This window comes from Ascidiella aspersa, chromosome 1 (genome assembly GCF_963924565.1).
Source record: "Ascidiella aspersa chromosome 1, kaAscAspe10.2, whole genome shotgun sequence".
Taxonomy (NCBI): Eukaryota; Metazoa; Chordata; class Ascidiacea; order Phlebobranchia; family Ascidiidae; genus Ascidiella; species Ascidiella aspersa.
This window is the reverse complement of record NC_139447.1, coordinates 17870272-17881660: the sequence shown is the minus strand read 5'-3', so window position 1 is coordinate 17881660 and position 11389 is coordinate 17870272. Positions and strand designations below refer to the sequence as shown.

At 34.6% G+C, this 11389-nt stretch overlaps 1 protein-coding gene across 1 annotated transcript; it reads left to right on the top strand.

The window, feature by feature from the left end:
• The first annotated feature begins 1670 nt into the window (after nt 1–1670).
• On the top strand, nt 1671–11017 carry LOC146168134 (versican core protein-like). The gene is made up of 10 exons (XM_083386221.1): nt 1671–1809; nt 2203–2365; nt 2412–2560; nt 2624–2749; nt 7117–7230; nt 7859–8026; nt 8099–8175; nt 9116–9260; nt 10526–10702; nt 10833–11017. Exons 1-10 carry the CDS (start codon nt 1671–1673, stop codon nt 11015–11017), a joined length of 1443 nt encoding a protein of 480 aa, XP_083242347.1.
• Nucleotides 11018–11389: the final 372 nt, after the last annotated feature.

Sequence of the window (11389 nt, the reverse complement as noted above, 5' to 3'; positions counted from 1 at the left end):
GTTCGACCCTGCTTAGGACTGGCATGTCCAGCGTTACTGATTTATTGCAAACGGTCTTGAAGCGTGACCTTGTAAAAGCTTTTACGGATTTACAGTCGCCTATGATGTCAGCAACGGTTGTCAGTATTTCGTCGAAAGGATTCCATACAAAACGCTTCAAAAACGAATCGCACGTCCCCAGATATCAGAAAAAAAATGTTGTATCAGAACCTTCAGCTCTTGACACCTTTAAGTCACCAACTACTTTCAATAAACCGTCCATGTCATCTGGTGGTTACTACGATTATAGGTTTGTTACTCCAAAGTTACTTTATCAAACGTGGACGTTGCAGACCAGTGGCGATATATCGCAAAGTGTTTTGCCATCTCCGTTTAGAGATATTCTGAGTAAAGATAAAAATAAGCCAACGCAATATCATGAATTAATTAAATTGAATTTTTCTCTTTCAACCGAATTTCCTCCGACCAAACTACAAACAACACTACAAAAAGAAATACATCAACCCACGTCCTCAAACTTACCTAGAATATTGCCATTTTTACTGACATCTGCTAAGCAATTTAATGCAGTGTTGACATCGAAATATGATTTTCAACATATTGCCAAACAGATTACGAAAACTCGCATTAAATCTTTTACATCAAATGTAAACATTTCTAGATACGCAAATCAAACAACAATATACGTTATGTCGGCAATGAATGCATCAAGTAAGTACATTGTAAACTATCCGGATTTCAAATTCGTTACACCTTACACAGATAGTAATCAACTTTTATATTTATCCAAGAAACATTTAACGGGACACATCGCAAAGCAATTATCTAAAACCTCTCGTACAAGTCAGATTTTAAAGGTTTTAGAAACTACAGAATACCACAATTTAAGTATAGATAGTTCACCGCATAGTTCCCAAACTACTTACAGAGTACAGCATGGTGATTTAATTCCAAATGGCACAGACGATTTACAACTTTTTCAAGCGAGTAACACTGTAGACAATTTAAGAAAACAAATACTAACCGCGTCTACCTCAGAATCGTTTACTACAACAAACGTACATAGTAAATTTAACACTCCCATTTTAAAGGAAACTAACACTCCGATTTTAAAGCCTCGCCTAAAAGTTAAAATCACAACGCCTGTCGATGCGAAATATACTATACATACAGACGAACGAAGATTTTCTTTGCTATCTAAGTTTGAAAAGTTCCTCTCTACATCCGTTCAAACTTGGCATGCAAAATACGTTACGAAGATATATAAACACCTAACTTCACATCCTATTAGCATTAGACCTTCCTCTATGGCCATTACTAAAGTTGTAAATTATTCAAAGGCTTCTATTATATCTGAGGTACTGACAAAGTTGTCACGACAGAAAGCAACTGTCAAATTTACCCTATTTGATGAAAGTGTCTATTCGCATCTCCAATCTAACGTCGTTTCTACTTCAAACAATACAATTCAACATATTTTTTCGGAAGTATTTACCAATATAACACCGATAATTCTCACACATTCCACCGAAAGTAATGTAAAACAAATGAAACCACGTTTTACCAGTGGTCGACCTCAATCTGTGAAATATACAAGAGATGTTATTAAACTTAAAAGAAATGTAACATCATTTTCAAAGATAAATGCAACAGATGTAACTTTAACTGTAATGTCCTTGCCGTTAAAAAAGTATATAGAACTGGACGAACAACCGTTTTTATCAACACTTGAGCAGCAGCTCACTACTAAATTTCCTTTCTATGTTACCGATGTCAAGGCAATGGGAAACGTTAGAAAACATACAACAGGTATTTCTAACTTTCAAAATTATAGATCGCATTTTCTAACAAAAAATGCAAGTGTCTTCAATCAAACTTTGTCAATATATAAAACTTATCATTGCACAGTTTTACAAGGAGTGACATTTAATTTACTACCTACGTCAATCAAATCGACAAACAAAACTGACGAAGTTGCAGAACTGGCTTCGAAGTCTATTATTTTTATGCACCAATATCTATCTACTGCCTATAAAACATTGAAAATGTCTGTTGAAACAACAACTTTTTGTCCAATGCATACCGTTTCACCAAATTCAAGTAACTCTTTTTACATTACAAACCCTCAAACAAAGACAACTGCAGTACTGCTGCTTCATTCTCCTTTGTATTTTTTGCATGATTTTCTCTATCCTACAACAGAATGGAAAATATTAACTAAACATGATTTTTCATTATCGGAGTATAATGACACTGATTTAGTTCCTCAATGTCCGCCACAGCTATGCCAAAATGGAGGAACTTGTATTATGGATGGAAATAGACAATTTTACTGTATTTGCCCACCTGGACTTGTTGGAAAAACATGCGAAATTGGTTTGATTTGTAATTTGTTTATGTATGTGATTTAGCTTGGAATTGACGTGTGTTTTTTTAGATAATGATGAATGCTTCGACATGAATGACTTTTGTGATCACTTGTGCTTCAACACGTTCGGTTCTTACGAGTGTGCTTGCAAAAATGGATTTGAATTAGATGTAGACAATAGGAAATGCAATGGTCAGTTTTATATACTTAAGGTGTAATGGTATCATAACTACTATCATAAAATATTGTCTTTAGATGTGAATGAATGTAGATTCAAAGAACTGAACATATGCGACTATAAGTGCAACAACACACTGGGAAGTTTTATATGTTCTTGTCCCGCTGGATACAACCTGCTAAGTGATGGCTTTTCTTGTAAAGGTAACATTCATATTTACTTGGTTTTAAGGGAACGTTTATTTACTAATACGATGCAACAATCTGCCTGGAGGGTAAAATTTGGTTTGACTTTATTCATATTAGTGAATTTCGATACAAAATACAAATCAGTATTTTTGTTAAATAAAGCGTGTACCGCGCACCAGAAATTTAATTCACATGGGTAAAAAGTCTAAGCGACCAAGTCGATTTTTTATCAATCACATTACTTAAGCTTGGTTTACTTCGGCGCGCAACAGTTAATTATAGGCGCAAATAAAACACAACCTTTGAGTAGGAGTTTAATTCCGGGACCTTACAACACGACGAGGAACAACGCATGTCGCGAATACAATAAAAAACGACACGCTACAAGATTCCGTCACCAGTGTTAGACACGAAAATTTGTACGATAGTAGCAGGTTTGAGACAGTCAATGTAAACAGTTTCCTGTCGACCATTAATTTTAAGTCAAAAATACCTTGCTGTTTTTAATACGACTTAAATGGTTAAATGGTCCATCATAAGGGCATTGTAAGGGTGTTCTGTGTGCGTTGAGGACAAAACACAAACTGGAGGGGTTTTAAATTAGTGGAAAGCTTATTGCAGGGACTGCTATGTCAGGATGTTGGTATAGGACGCAAACGTTGTATCGTTTTGCGTAGAGATAAAATAAAGGTACCAGAAGTAAGGTCTTGGAATTCGTGATTTTCTTGGTCAAGCTTTACTTGATAATGGAGAGATACCATGTGTACAAATGTGATGGCCTACAAATGTATAGAAGAACGACCAAACTCACATTTATCTGCATTAACTACAATAGGCCCATGTGGTCCGACAAACTTTTCATAAGTCGACTGCCCATTAGTTGCAATATGATGCGTTGTGTTTTGTTTCAGTGAAACATCGCTGTATTCCGCGCTCTGACTTCCCAAACTATATATGTTGTCAACTTTAACTATCATTCAGTTATAATAAGTTGGCGAAATTTTCATTGTTTGTAGTTTTGTGGAAGTCGGTTAAATTATGAGTTCTCATTAATGTCTTTGCCTGATGAATCACCTACTTCTCCAATGGGGATTGTAGAAAATTGTTTATTCAGCTACTGTCTTTTCTGGCATAGATTTAGTCGAGTTTTCGTTGGCTAGAAGTAAGCCAACAATCATGTCGTAAGCATTAAAGCGATCTCTTTGTTACAGAAAATATCCACTCAACTTTGCATCTGGGCTACAAGGCATCATTTATTGATTTGCGGCTCTGTTTTATAACGAAATCAGTAGGGAAAAATCTGCGAGAAAGAAAGGAAAATACGTCACAATTCTTACTATATTTAATTATTTAACACGTGACACAGGCGTTGGCCTGTGTGCCTTTTTTAACATTTTCTCCAACGCGGAAGTACAAGCTTTGTCCATATTTAGGCAAAAATAAGGCTCTAAGTTTTACGTTAATCGTAAACACAACAGATGAATCACCATCGCTAAAAATACATGGGCGCTTCCACTGAAAACACTCTAAAGCAGTGGTCGGCAAACTTTTTTTTGTCGCGGCCCAAATTACTCTTTTCAGAGCTATTGAAGGCCCACCACGTAAAGCCACTTCGACAGCAAAAGCGCTGGCGGATTCAGGACATTTTTTTAAGTTGGAGGCATTAAAATCACGTCACAAAGTTACGTTTTAAAACAACTCTTCTTACAAACACTTGTTGTTCTCGAACGAACTCGTGCGCAAATATGAAGACAAGACCAGTTTAAACGCGCATATAAAAAATTGGGTTAATTGGTTTTAAATTGGCAAAATTTTAATTGAAAGGACAAACAAGTGACGCATAGGGCACATCAAAGGATTCTAATATTGCTTGAGATAACGTCATTTATAGTATATATTTACAGGAATTGTACTGTACAGTTATGCGTCCCACGACGCAGGAAATCAAGGAATATAGCTTTTGTTCATGAAAGTCCTTACATTTGACCTCACAATGGGCCTAACGTCATAGTTTAAGTAATTGAAGAAAAATGTTCTTCTCGCACCAACCTGTGTGGTAATATGGAACTTAAACAAGTTTTGAGAAACGCAAAAACACGTCTATGTAAGTTTAGTTGTCAAATCGTTTATCTTAGACGTGTACTGAATTCATAAAACATTAACACTATATCATCTCCACAGATGAATGGCGGCGCCCGCAATCACGTAAAAAGTTGCCACGAAAAACATAAAAAAAATACATTACGTTAATCTTGCTTTACAATTTGGATAAATGTTACTCATGATACAATGGGTATATTACACAGTTCTATAGAAAATAACTATAGATATAATTTGTTATAAACTGCATGTTGTAGGGAGTCCACACAGCGTTACGCTGTTGACACCAAGAAAAGGTGCAGCATTACATGCCTTAATGCAGAAAACACATAACGTAAAACATACTAACAAGCCAAAAAGAACGCGCGAAGCGCCAAAAATTTTGCGTTTACATAGTTAAAGTTGGCATAAAATATAGCATGGATCATGACGTAGTCACTGGTTTGAGGATTTGTCTTGAACAAAACTACCCTACATTTCGAAGTGTGCTTTATAAGCAGATACATGGCACAGCCATGGGTTCTCCTATTTTGGTGGTGGTTGCCATTTTTTTCGTTTAACACGGAGAAAAGAACGTTCTCATTATCACAAAACTCATTTCTCGTTGTTTTTTGAGAAAATTACACAACCCACTGGGTCGCTTTCGTAAAAAAATGTTTAAAGTTAAAAATAGCAAAATACATAATTAAGGGGATGGTATGACATGGCTCTCCCTCCTGGATCCACCCCTGATTGGAGTCATAGCTTTTTTAGTTTTTTCCCCTATTAATATTTTAACCATTTAATAAAAAACAAATCGGGCTTGCATCTTCAAAAAGGAAATCTTTATTATAACAAGTATGCTAAGGATTTAGATTGGTAACTTAGTTAAAAAAAAAATGTAGAGTTGGGTTGAATCTTTTAGCATTAATTGAGCTTCCTACCACTTGACACAATTTATCTAAACCAGGGGTGACGAACACGTGGCCCGCAAAAGAATTTTGTGTGGCCCGCGAAGCATTCGGGTGAGAACAAGGCAAGGCAGTCTTAAAGTTTCTTTGACCCACTTCTACTCTTTGCGATGCGATATCAAAAGCTGATAGCCGAATGAAATAACGCGTATATCAGCAAACTTTGTTTTTTTCCCAACTTTACCTTTGAAACTGCCCAAAATTGTCGCGCTACGCGCGTAATTTCAATTATCTACTTTTTTTCTTTTTAAGTACAAATTCTCTTTGAGTGCCATTGTATGTTTTCTGTCTATATGTTATACATATATCATCGAAGAAATAACGGCCCTATTTAATTTCAGTTTTGCTAACTAATAGATAGATGATAAAAGTTATTCCTTTCGAACTATTTTTGTTCCATATTTTATATATTATAAGTGATAACAGGCTAGCAACAGGGGGACTCTTTTTTGCGCAAATCTACAACATTCTTTGTAATATTGCCCTTCTATTGTGTGTCGTCACATCAACGAGAACGTAATGTTTAATTTTTGCGCTTGACTTTTTGCTCTCTACATCACAGCCTTACAACTTGTGGAGTCAATTTCCTCACAACACGTTTTGCAAAATCAGCTCGATAAAAATCGATGTGTCGAGCACAGCAATTTGTTGTGTGCCCAATGCTAAAAGCCTCTGATATTAATCATAAAATGCCGAATTGCTTTCGTAGGGGCATAGAAAAATTACAAAAGGGGGGCGCGGCTAAAAAAAGGTTAAGAACCACTGGCGTATATCATGCAGGGATTGTAAAAACTGTTGTGCAAATCCATACAGTAACCATCAATTCAGGATTCATCTGTTTATTCATTGTTGTGTTATAAAATATACTAATAAATAATTAAATTTAACACCATGAGCAAAAAGCGAATGACTAAAAAGTATCAAATTGTGAATAAATTCCCCGCAATGTTCAGGAAAGTCCTGCTGTTTGCTTCAAAATCCGAATTTTGTCCTGCTGTGTGAAAGCTATGTCAGTAGTGATGTGTCTAAAATATACAAGATCACATGGAATGCTGTCAACCGCTGCATTTGATTGATACTAAAAACCCTTGCCTTTGATCTTAGCATTCCTGACAATACTGTGTATTTCAGCAATATATACCAACTGATTCTAAAAATTAAAAATAAAATATTCTCGAAGAAGATTATTCTAAAACACAATAAAACTGGCACACACACTAAATAAAAAAGCAGGAGTGTTAATAAAAAATGAGATCTGTATTGCATCATTTTTCTTAAAAGTAAATTGTTAAAAAAAACACAAATTTTTTATTTGTTTATTATTTTGGTTAGATGTGGACCACTGCCTATCAAACCCCTGTTTTAATGGCGCCACTTGCAAATCTAAAGAAAACCGCTTTGTTTGCCAATGCAGAATTGGATATACAGGATTTAGATGTGAAGTTGGTAAGTAATGAAATTGCGCTTTGTTGTAAAAAATGGTTCTGATGGTTTTTATTTGAAATTTTTCATCTTCTTATTAATATTTCATAGATATAGTTATGGCATATATAAAAAAGATATGACATATATAAAAGCCAGTATAAACACTCAAAAATGGCTTTGACTGGCATTAAACAACGCGATTCTTATTTTAATTATATGAGTTCAAAATTTTATTTTTGGGACATATCTTGTTTTTATTAAAATTATATGGGCCAAAAATTGCAATTAAATATTATATATATAATACCATAGTATTAGGACCAATGACATGATAAAGCAAAATATGCAGGTATACCGCTACTGAATAAGGCCTAAACTCGGAAAAATTTCTCAACTTATCGGAATAACACCTAAATGGCCTAAATAAAACCTAAAACTGTATGAATGGTGCACTGATCTGGTATTAGCCTGATTGTAACCTTGTGTACCTACTCTATTGTGCACATGGTGTATACCACAGTAAACTAAAGCGAAGTTCTACAGTTGTTTGAAGACACTGGTATACCCTGCAGAAAAGAATAGTTTTATAGTTTATGCCAATAAATTAATTTGGCACATTTTAATAAACATTGTAAAAATTGTGATTTAGATTTGCAAATACCATGCAGTCCAAGGTGGCAAAAATTTAGAGGCTATTGTTACCGATTGCACCGGTTTGTGGTGCGTACATGGAAAAGGGCACATCAATATTGCCGTCGCCGATATAATGCCTCCCTTGTTAGTATTCATTCTTCCAGAGAAAACAAGTTTGTTAACAGTAAGTACATGATGGTCACATAATTATTAGGATGTTCTTTCTAACATACAAAGTTTGTTTTTTTATTAACAGAGATTCCTTACCAATGGATAGGTTTACATGACACAAGAAGAGAATCTTCTTATGAATGGAGCGATAACAGTCCAGTGGTATGATCATGATATTTTAAGAAACATTTTTGACACAAACATAAATCAACTAGCTGCAACTTCTGCTTTAAGAAAAAAAAATGGTTGTTTCTAAATACCAACACAAAACACTTCACGATTCCCTGAGATAAAGACGAAAGCAAATGTGAATTTGACCAACTTTGTGTTAGTTTAGGACAGGGTCGGCAACCATTTTCTAGGTGCCGGCCAAAACCAAACTCAGAAAGGTCTCTGTGAGCCGCAAAAAATATGATCAGGGCTGCAAAGTCAGTTAAAAACGACCCATGTCGGACTCTGGCTGAAAAAGTTCTGAGTCGGGGCCTACTATGCAGCCTATATTCCACCCATTTATTTAACTGAAATTGGGTGGATATACAGCAATCCACTCAGAGGGTTCCATTTACCCCATAATACATAGTTGGAAAACGTTCCAACTATATACTGTTTCATCTTTGCAATATATACAGCTTCTGGTTTAATCCGTTTTCGAACTGGTGCGAACAACTCTCCAAAACAAAATATATGTATTTTTAACTACTTTTTAGTGCTGACCAGTGTTTTTTTAAGGTGTTTTGGGGGACCGAAACGGCCCAGCGGTTTCCCAAATTTTGGACTTATTTAAATAAGGTATTTAAATGGAACGCGGTCACCCAAACCAAACCTTAAAAAAAACCTGGTGGTGAATATAACACATTATTTATAATCTATTACCCTGTGTGATATTAATCTTGATTTTCCATTCTTGTATTCTGTTCCAGTGACCTGAATATAACCGAATACTTACTGAAATACGTAAAAAGGTGACTGGCATAATTTTTGGCACATTTTCCTATAGTTATTAACTTAAGGATAAAGTTAAAAAGTGTTGTGTAAAACTATGTTTATAATTTGTATCACTATTATTAAACTTTTAATGTTGGTCTATCCTTGAAAATTACAGAGATATAGAAACTGGATAGCTGGTCAACCAAATCCGATACTTTCTCATGGTGAAGATTGTGTTGTTATGATAGGGCATAAAAATGGCCGTTGGAATGATGTTTCATGCAATCATAAGCTGCATTTTACATGCAAATTAGCTCCAGGTATTTTTTACTTACTCTAATAAGATATTGTTGTAACTGCCTGGTTTTACTTATCTTTGATTGACATTAAGTATGACAAACTTGACCAAACTGTGACTCAACATCATGTTTCTTATAGCTCTACTAAATTTTGTTGTTACTTAAAATGAAGCTCTTCCATTTACTAATGAGCTTGTTGTGACTAAACCGGTATGTGTTTTATAAAAATCCTCCTATATAACTAGAATACCCACTACGATGTAACTTCACTTTATTACCTCAAAAAAAATATCAAGATGAAAAAACAGGTGTCTGAATCCAATTTGGGAGAAGAATAAACATTTACTCATAATAAAACTTTGTGTTTAACGTGCCATTAACTACTAATCCAAAAGAAAGACAGTGATGCGAAACACCACCATAAAAAAATACAAGAACTTCCCAAACATGTATAAACCTAAATAAAAACGAAAATAGGAAAGTTAAACTCCGATGTTGAATGCAAAATAATTTAAATGGTTCAATTGTATTTAGTTTACATCTTAATAAGTTAACCACTTTTTAAGACAATTCTTATCTCGGCGTTTTTGTTTGATATATATGATATGAATGTTAAGGGGGAATTGTTGAAGTGACATTGAAATAAATAAGTAATGGAATTTATACTAAAAAGACACATGCTAAATTTTGTTTCCAAATTTAACAAATTAGCCAGTGGTGAAATTAATGGTGCTTTATGATAGTTATAATTAACAACTTACAATTCTAATTTTGACACTCCAGGGTACTCCAACATTTCAAGAACAAGAACAATTTTTTAGAGACTTTAACATTGTACAATTCATGCAGCTTTAACAACTCATCATCCATTTTTTTAAATATTAGCAAATCAAATGGTATTCTAATACTGATAGTTATTTTACGTAAACATCTATTAAAACCAATACTATTACACTTACACCTCTACTTTGTCAATTTTTACATTTGGGTACTACTGAACATGTTAGTCCACCCTGTAATATGACATTTATTTAATTCACTTTTTATAAAAAAATTGACCTATTTGTGTATAAAGTAAAAAGCATTTCACTAAATATGTACTACGTGTGACAACCGAAGTGTTTAAACATCATGTATCTGAATTGTATGTTTACAGTGGTCTAACATATTATGCCACATTAGCATGGCAAGCAAAAAATGAAAACGATTTCAAAAGGGTAGGGCTATCCTTCTAATGCTGATCCGACTCTAAATTAACCACTGTGTGTAAACATTTTATATTTTAGTTGGTTGCAAAAACTTTCCATCTGTAAAACATGCATTTGTCCTGGGACGCCGGAAGGTTTATGGAGTTGGCCAAATTGTTCGTTACATGTGCAATCCTGGTTTCATAACTATCGGCTCCAGTATAGTTACATGTACCAAAAGAGGGATCTTCACGAAACCAAGTTTTACCTGTGTTGGTGAGAATTTTACATATTTTAACATAGATGATTGATTTGGTGCTTATTAAACTTCACTTTTAGGTAAAGGTAGATTAGTAGAATATTTTGTTGTGTTGGTTCTGTTTTTTACAACTGTTTACCTTTTTAGGTGCTTGCAGTCAACCACCTCATGTCAAAAATGCGTATATACCAAATCTACAACGCAGTTACGCTTTTCCTTCTTCTATTAAATATGCTTGTAAAACAGGATACTTTCTTAAGGGTCATGCTTTTGCATCATGTCTGTCTGATATGACATGGTCTAAACCTCGATTAACCTGCACCGGTGAGTAGTGATGTCCAAGAATATTGCATCACATTCACAGCCTATACATACCTGATGCCAAGTGTTACTCAGTTCTAGTCCGATACTAGGGTTGTATCTGTTCCATCCAACACCAAATTCATTCCGCCATTTTAGCCATGGTTTGCATTCGCAGTCTAATTGAGCATTTTCCATGGTGTCGCTCATCCTAATAAGTTATTTAGTGATAATGTATTTTGTATGCTCTTGTTTTTTAGAAAAGAATAGAGCATATCATACTACCTGGAGCTGCACAGCACACGATGTTAGAACAAAATAAATTAGGGCAAAATATTCGATTATAATATGTGAACATTTTCAAGAAAAAACTAGACGGGGGTGCGGTTGTTACATATTTTGTC

Excerpts from the sequence above, each read along its gene's own strand:
- LOC146168134 (XM_083386221.1), top strand. The coding sequence starts at position 1,671 with ATGTCCTTGCCGTTAAAAAAGTATATAGAACTGGACGAACAACCGTTT. Across the intron at positions 8,027-8,098 it reads AGAAAACAAGTTTGTTAACA|AGATTCCTTACCAATGGATA; the intron begins GTAAGTACATGA and ends TTTTATTAACAG. Across the intron at positions 10,703-10,832 it reads ACCAAGTTTTACCTGTGTTG|GTGCTTGCAGTCAACCACCT; the intron begins GTGAGAATTTTA and ends TTACCTTTTTAG.